The sequence below is a fragment of the Lolium perenne genome, chromosome 5 (genome assembly GCF_019359855.2).
Source record: "Lolium perenne isolate Kyuss_39 chromosome 5, Kyuss_2.0, whole genome shotgun sequence".
Taxonomy (NCBI): Eukaryota; Viridiplantae; Streptophyta; class Magnoliopsida; order Poales; family Poaceae; genus Lolium; species Lolium perenne.
Window position 1 is genome coordinate 158,333,298 of NC_067248.2, and position 8,694 is coordinate 158,341,991.

Here is an 8,694-nt window from a genome sequence, read left to right on the forward strand (position 1 = left end):
AAGGCTATACTCTGTTGATTCTTAATTCAAGATTGCTTGAAGTTTTCCCTTTCTTAGGAGTATAAGAGAGATGTGTTGCATCATCTCTATGTTAGGACGTGATGCCCATATGAATGCTTATCAAACACATGTTGAAGTTCCACCAATATTATGTCTTTAATAAATTATTTGTGTCCACTATAACTTAAAAAGAGAGTACACATGTGAACCCATGAACGAAACACCGTTCCAACACAATTATCACTTTTTTATTTTCTGCTATTAATTAATCCGAAAAATACAAAAAAATATTTTCTTCACTTGTAAACACACAAAACCCAAAACAACTATCTCTTTATTGTTTTTTATCTTGCTTGCTTAGTTTACTTACTTTAATTTATTTTTGTTATATTTATATTTCCTCTTACTAATAGGAAACCTTGTGATTGACAAATACACGGTGGAGTTGGGGGCATAATACAAAAACTTCGTTTTGCAGGTTGCTAGAAGAGGAGAAGGAGAAATAATTTCTTTGCCAATTCCCCGAGAGTTCGATATAAACCCTCGAGTCACTCTTGTGGGGGAAAAGACGCTTCCTACAACACTCTACACTTGGAGTCCCAGTGAGTTAGTAGACATAGAATTGTTGCCATCAATCGCTCATACACAATTCGTCATATCTACCTTGACACGTTGTCACCTCCGCGACAAAAGGAGAAGAAACTCACAAGCAAGTTACTCTGCCCTCATCTCAGAGAAAAGGAACCTCTTCTTGTTCATAGCTAGGTCAAGGACATCGTCTATCTTCGTCTTCGGACGGTGCTGCAGAGATCACGCAGTGCGAACATACAAGTCTAGTTTTGTAAGAGAATGAATAGTGAGAAAGACCAACGAGTTTGTGTAGACACGATTATTGGGAGGTGGTTATTTGTTGGGTGGATTTTATACGTGGCATTATAAAACCTTCCATTTCAACCTAGTGCACGTAAACATGTACCTCACACTCGTGGAATCTATCTAGCATGTCCACGGATGTTTAATGACACTGTTAAGCAATTCAAAATTGCAGCTCTCATAAGGCTTAATCAATTGGAATCGATAGAGTGCATGTGCGATCATGTTTATAGTGTTCTGATGCATGATCAATTATGAACCACTACGACATGGTAGGGCTGACACGCGGTTATATACACCAAATGGCTAACCATGGGGGAAATCTTTATAAAAAAATGCCAGAAAAAGTATTTTTGACGCTCTTTGGCAACCTCGGCAATTAGCTATCCTTCGTGGATATTTTTCACTTCACTTATGGAATGTGTCATCGTGGTAGGTATAGTAGGCTAGTAACCGAACACTAATTTGGTACCATGAATGTATGACCTAGCACACCAAACATTAATGCATCAATAATCTTTGTCGGCTAGAAGTTAAGAGGTAGATACGAAGAAGGAGCTTCCACAACCTAATAGACCAGATAAGGTAGGGTGGGTAGAAGATCTCGAATACTCAAATTTACATTTGGTTCTTTTTTACATAAGGCTATTAAGTTCTTATATATTAGATCTTTAGTTCTTTATTGGTTTCATTGAAATAGATCCTTCTAAGCAACATGTGCTAACCTCTAATCCACGGAGGTTTACCACTAGTTGCGTCTGATATGGTGCTATGCATGAATTGGTCGAATGATATATTGAGGAGCATGAAGGTGAATTGGAATGAGAAATACATATCTTTAGGAAAGGTAGCAACTCATATTAAACCGCCCAAACTTCTTCTCTTTAAAGCAACTCATATTAAACCAGCGCCTCCAAATTGCTCCCCAAATTTTGTTAGTCTAAATTGATTATTTATTATAATAATTTCAAGAAAATAATTTAGTATCTTACACAACAAATCAAATAGTTCATTATAATAGTTAAAACGAATAAAATTAGGCGATTAAATAGTGCAAGAGACACATCAAGCTATGTTTTCTTTCCTCGCCCACAAATGCTCCACCATATCATCGCGAAGTTGGAGATGAACTTGTTTGTCACAAATTTCTTGATGCATGGCGATGAAAGCCCCAAACTCGGCCGACACCTCATGATCAACTTAAGCAAGAGGCCCCTGATTCTCGAAGGTCATGTCTTTAGCATCCGGATTAGCATGCTCACTACTCTCTATGATCATCTTGTGCATGACCACGCATGCATTCATCACCTCACACATATAAGAATTGGACCATGTTAGAGAAGGGTACTTGATAATAGCAAAACGAGCTTGCAACACACCAAATACCTGCTCGTCATCCTTCCTGACACTGTGAATACCATGTCATTTTCTCAGTAAAGGGGGTGGACATTTTCTTTACAAATGTTGCCCAGGGAGGATAAATGACATAGGCCAGGTAAGATCCTTTATTGTATGTGTGGCCATTGATCTCATAGTTGATTGCAGAGGCATGGCCTTCAGTAATTCTACCAAAGACCAGTGAGCGCTGGAGCACATTGATGTCATTTTGGATTTAGCGATGCCAAAAAAAGCAGGCCAAATCCATCGATCATAGTCAGCCACAACTTCAAGCACGACATTGCACTCTCTAGTTTGACCCTTGTACATATCCTGCCAACCAGAAAGACAATTCTTTTAACTCCAATGCATCCAGCCGATCCTTCCAATCATTCCTGAAAATCCCCTCACTGCATTTTGAGCCAATATCCGAGCGGTGCCCTCTTTATTGGGTGCCCCGAGATAGTGCGGCTCAAACACTTCCAGCACCACCCGACAATCTAAATATAGCACATGTGCTATTCTATTTTGCATCGGCACCCCACTTCAGCACTGTCTACTCGAGACCTCATAAACCAACAATAAAGTAAATCTGCTACAAAGTTCATAAAGTAATAAAGTGTAAAGCCTGAACTTACATCGATAGAATGTGGTTTGTACATAATGAAATTACACATGACAAGGCATTACCGTTGATAGAAGGCTCCAAACGGTTCTTAATGAGCTACCTGGACTCACTCTTGCCGATCAAGCAACATCCCATAGCGGATTTGGAGAATGGGAAGATGATGATTTCATAGGCAAGGTTTCAGCCTGACAAAGATATTAGCATGGGAGAAAAGAAGGGTGAGCAGAAGTGGACGTCTCCCGCTAGGGGTTTACGGAAACTCAATGTTGATGGATCCTGTGCAAATGACAACTCGGTTGGAGGAGGTATAGTAATTAGAGACCGCAATTGAAATGTGATCCTTACTGCCACTACATAGATGGAACAGAGCCAGAGATATCAGCAATGGAACTGGGTATAGCAGAAGCCATGACGGTTGCCACTGGCAGGTTTGTGACTGAGTCAGGCTGTGCGGAAGCAATTACGTACACTGATCAATGATGGTACCCTGAACTTGACTAAGTATACTTCAAGAGTTCAAGTAAATTAGGGCGATGATCCGGGAAAAGGGAAATTCAAGTCGCTAAAATTGATCGTACCTGTAACTATGTTAGTCATCTGTTAGTGAATTTAGGTAGAATTCATGGCTCCGATACTTCCCCAGGAAGTAGCAGGTGATTTAGACACTGATTGTCATTCTATCTAAAGTTAATAAAATTTGATTTCCCTCGCAAAAAAAGTCTGAACTTACGTGTTTTGACTGCCAAATCGCACCTCCATGGACCTACTTCCCAGATCATCAACAAATATATTTTTTAAAATTCACATGTGTACGAAGACCCTACAATATTCATAGATATGGGCCAATTTCAAGGATCTCGCGGGGTAAACAAGAGAGCCTACAGATGGCTGGTCGCTGGTCGCAGTAGCTTCAGGTCAGTACCAGCGACAAGATGACTTGGATGATTTGTATGCAACTTAAGAACTTCATTCAGGCCCTCTGGCCATGTGACAGGGGAGAAAAAATATACCATCAAAAGCAAAGCATCTGGAAGCACCATGGATCTGAAAACAATGCATGAAGAACTCAGAATAACGTCATTCTTACGCAATTAGGCAGCAGAGTTCACAAAGCTCGCAACGGCATCCATGCGGAATCCGCCACTCTAGGAGCACCAAGTTCGGCTGAAACGCTTCCACTCTGAGTGTATCTTGCCGCGCCGCCCTGCAACATTCTCAGGAGTCCGCCGCGTCAAGCTGTGGCACAACAACATCGCCACAGACGGGAGGGATCGCCTACTCGGCATCTCGGCGGTGCCTCGGTGGCTTATATGGAATCGACCGAGTCGGTGTTTGTATCGATCTAGGTGACTAGCTCCTCTCAGAGCGTGGTTCTGCTCTGATGGAATCGTGTCCCTCGCAGCCTCTCGCGGTCGAGGACCAGGTATGTTAAGCTGGCAACAATGCGACCAGGTTACGCTGGGTCGGTGTTTTTTTATAGGGCTAGGCGGCGGCTGCTGGGGCTGCTGCGGCGGCTGCGAGTATACTCGTAGACGGCAAAGCCTGAATCACCCCCGACAAAACTAGGGAGACAGACCGAGCATCTTTGAGGGAGATGGAGATCTACTACAAGGATCAGCAGTCTGAGTCCTCTATCGTGCTAAAGGAGATCCTTTCCCTGCGCAGGGAGCGCAGGGAGCTGCTCTCCTCCCTCACCCCCGGGGTCTCCTCATGGAAGCGGCTAGGGCAACCAGAGACCTTACTCGCAGCAAATAATTTCACGACGGGGCCCGTCCAGGAGATCGAGAGGGAGTCGGCCTCGACAGACGAACAACTCGATTGGTACCTTGATTCTATCTTGCAGGATATGGATGACCTGGTCCACAGGATGCTGTCTATGGCCTATGTTGTGGCCAAACCCGATGGTGCCGCCATCTCCTCGTACATGGCCGATGAGCTGCTTAACTCGACATCCGGATTAAAGGACGCCTGCGAGAAGTTTTGCATAGATACCATGTGTGTTCCTAATAAACCGGAGGAGAGGGTGCATGAGTTCGCATTATTGGATTTCTGCCACAAGTTCCTTTCATCCCCCTTGGGTTTCGAGAACAAGTTGACCTTGGTAATTACCAAGAAGATGGAGGAGGACTACAGGGATGAGGTAGAGAGGGAGACGAAACGGGTATGGGAGGCTAGGAAGCGGGCCATAGCACAATTTAAGCAATGGGAGAAGAGGCAAAAGGAGATGAAGAAGTATGATGATGATGATGATGATGATGAGGAGGAGGAGGAGGAGGAGGAGGAGGAGGAGGAGGGAAATAAGTGGAAGAAGTTTTTGTTCAATGATGGTGGCCCGGAATACCAGGACCAGGACCAGGAGCAGGACCAGGACCACGAGAACCTTGACCTTGACCCAGACACAAGGGAGTATCTCGTGGAGGGGATGAAGGTCGAGAGGAAATTCTTCATGGATGATCGGGATGGTTGGAATAGCATATGGGGCAGCAAGAGCGTAAGGTGCGGTGACTTCAAAGACAAAAGTAAGAAAACATGCTACTTGAATTGTTTCATCTCTCTGCTTGTCTTGAAATTCTTGCATGTCACCAGCAATAGAACTTAAATTTGTATTTTTAATTAGTGCGGGATGTTTTTGTTCCTCTCGAGCTGGTTGTTGTGCTCTGTTGTTTGGGGGCTCATTAATTTAGATGATTTTTCTTTGATATGGCCCCTATTGATGAGAGTTCGAGTAAGCCTTGTTTGCTATTGTCATTTTGGTCCAAATCTAAGTGAAAAGTATGATGTTGATCTTTTCAGTTTAGAGAAACCACAGTTATATTATGCAACACACTTGTTTTACAGCTTCCGAAATGATGTGGATATTTTTTTTATCACTAGGATTTGAGTGTTTGCTAGGCTATTTTCATGAGTTAGAACCATTATTTTTTTTTTCTTATAGGTGCAATGTATAGAGTTTTCTTTAAGAACCAATTTCTATTGTAAATTTGGAGTAATACTTTCCCCTTATGAGGCCTAATGTATGTTGGGGGGTCACGGTATTCCCTCCAATGCTACAATATGATGTGATTTGAAGTGATGTATTTTTTTGTTCTTAACTTGGCAGCAAACTTGTGTTCTACAAAAAAATTAGTCCTCATGTTCATGAATTGAAATTTTCATTTTTCTTGAATTTAAGATTTTAGAGTAAAAAATGCAAAAGGGCAGTCAAAATGCATATGGCCAACCCTTTTTAGAACTTGCTTTTCTGTCTTGATCAAGTGCATATGAGTTTCAGTTTTTAGAACTTCCCTACGGTTCAGATGATGAGTACCAGCCGCTCCTGTCATTGTGTTTTTTGGTTCAATAAGTCCACTTTCAGTTCATGTGTTAACTTCAAGATCTTACAGTGTTTCTGTCTGAACTTCTTACAGTTGAAATGTTCACTATTTCTGTTGTGTAGGCAGTTGTAATTTTGGTTGAATTATAAGTCCAAAGCGATCATTTTATCTCTGAACTTTTCTTTTAGTTTAGACAAACATCAGATATAGGATTATAGCATTTTGGACTTGTTTTGTAGCTTGGTACTATTCATTAGACTGTTTGTACATGAATTACTGTGCTTCTTAAGCTATTTTTGCTGTCTAGTTGTACATGATTTACAGTGTTGAGTAAATGTGTTTTCTGTGGTATTATTCTGAACGCATCACAAGTAACAATGTTTTCAGGGCTTGTATATATCGTTTTGCTTCATGATTTAGGGTAGAGTTTATTTCAATATATATGTTCGCAAGCATGACTTGACTTTTAGCTTCTTTATTTACGGTGATCATTTCTATAATTTATTACTGTTTTTTCTACTTGTACTTCTGCTTTATAGGGTAGTGTTGTTTCTGCTGCTCTTTTTTTTTGCTTGTATTTGTTTCATGATCATTTATGAAGTTTAAAATTTCTTTGCTTCTACTTGTAAGCACTTTTATCATTCACTTCTATATTTAAACACTTTTTACAGTTCCAATGTTCATGATTTACACAGTGGAGTATTCATATTTTTGCTTGAAATATTAGTGCGATAAGTCTGGTTGCTAACTGAACTTAGAGTATTCATGTGGAATATGCTTTGTTGGGTCTCCGTTAAGTTCGTAGAAAAAGGGTTCAGATGTGTCAAAAGCGAAACCCTACTGGAATATCTTGCAGGGCTGTTAGTCTTGACATACAAGCAAAAATAAGGGACAGCATGTAAAATTCGAATGAAGATCGATTGGTCTTTTCGGTCCCTTTGTTTATTGATCTCTTTTCTTGTGTACAGATTGTAGCAGATCACTAGTTTCCTTTCTCCTTGTATAAGAAAGGGAGTGTATTTTGCAGGATTTGGTTGTTCATATTTATGTTTCTGATGGCATCTTGGCTTTATTTTTTGCTGCAGCCACCTTGAGCCCTATGCACTTTACGCATACCATCCAATCCTCTTGTGGTGTGATCGGGAGCACCTTGGAGATCTATTACATAAAAATTCTTGAACTAAAAGGAGAACTGAAATGGCCACTCAAACTGTATGGAATGGTCTCTGCTCGAGACACTGTGGATCGCAACCGCAACCTTGTCTTTTTTCAGTCAAGCCTTGACCACCAAGAACTCGATGAAAATGTATGGCACTGTATTCAATTTTCTCTTGGTTTCTTTTTTCTTCTTCATGCTTTTGTAGCCTATGGCAATTAAGTAAAGCATTTTTTATGAAAACATTACAGCTAGGTATTAACCGTTATGATGCTTGCAGGGTTCTTTATGTTTGACTGGTCCGTCTCGTGCAATTGTAGCTCTGGACTATGTTGATTTTGAGGTTGAACTCAAAATAAAAGAGGGAGAGAAGTCTCAGGGTAAAGAATTGATCACTCTTAGCAAGCGTTATGACGGTACAGGTACCTCTCTCATGTTCGAGAACAGCTTGTGTAAAGCGGTGTTAAAACTTCATCAGCTTTCTAGAGCAGTCCAGGCCACTATCGTGGGTGTTTGCGTTGTTGAAGGGGAATGGCCTTTTGAATATGGATGCCGAGTTGCTTGCTCCTTGGAAGCTGCCGCAGATCAAGTTGGTGGATCCTTGGATGTTACTGCAGATGAAGTTGTGTTGCTTGATTGTTGTGGTGGACCTGGTGGTGGTAGTAAAAATAAAGAAGTGCGTGTCGGTGTCGGTTCACATGGTTACCTTCATCTGTCAAGGAATGTTGTCTCAGTTCCATCAGGAGGAGGATTGAAAGTTAGCATATACTCCTACTCCAAATCAGGCCCTGTCGATCGTGAATGGAATATTGTCTTCCCTGCCCAGAAATGCCAAACAATTGAGAAGGAATGGTCAGTTCGCACCTGTAAGATAAAGGTCGTTGTTGCTTGGTCCCTCCTTGTCAAGCAGAAGCTGGACCTCTTGGTGGATTGCCCAGCGGTAGAGACTTGAAGATTTCTGTATCATCTATCCAGCTATTTGTGTACCGAACTCTTGGTGTTCTGTTAAAATATATTTGTGTACTGACTATTTAACCCTTGAATTGTTAAAATGTTGAAATATGTGTATATCGATCTTCATGGCTCGCCTCAGGTTGTCTTTTTTCTTTTTTGAACAGGGAAGGCCCCGAAGGGCCGAGAAGCTCTATTAATCGGTGGGCACAATTACATAAAAGACCCTGGCTTGAACAAAGCAAGCACAGTAGTCCTGTAAAATTACAAGAAGGACCCCAGAAAGATAAATTAAAAGCAATCAAGTCCTTCTCCACCGCGTCGTTGACAGGATCTCGAGCCACGGTCGCTGGTGGCGACGCCAGGGACTACACCACTTGGTTCGCCGTCAGGAT

The 8,694-nt window shown here is 41.6% G+C and overlaps 1 protein-coding gene across 1 annotated transcript; it reads left to right on the top strand.

The window, feature by feature from the left end:
• Positions 1–4,472: 4,472 nt before the first annotated feature.
• Positions 4,473–8,325, top strand: LOC127303693 (uncharacterized). The gene is made up of 3 exons (XM_071820948.1): positions 4,473–5,397; positions 7,278–7,498; positions 7,629–8,325. The coding sequence occupies exons 1-3, from the start codon at positions 4,473–4,475 to the stop codon at positions 8,298–8,300; spliced, it is 1,818 nt and encodes a 605-aa protein (XP_071677049.1). The 3' UTR covers positions 8,301–8,325.
• The last annotated feature ends 369 nt before the right edge of the window (positions 8,326–8,694 follow it).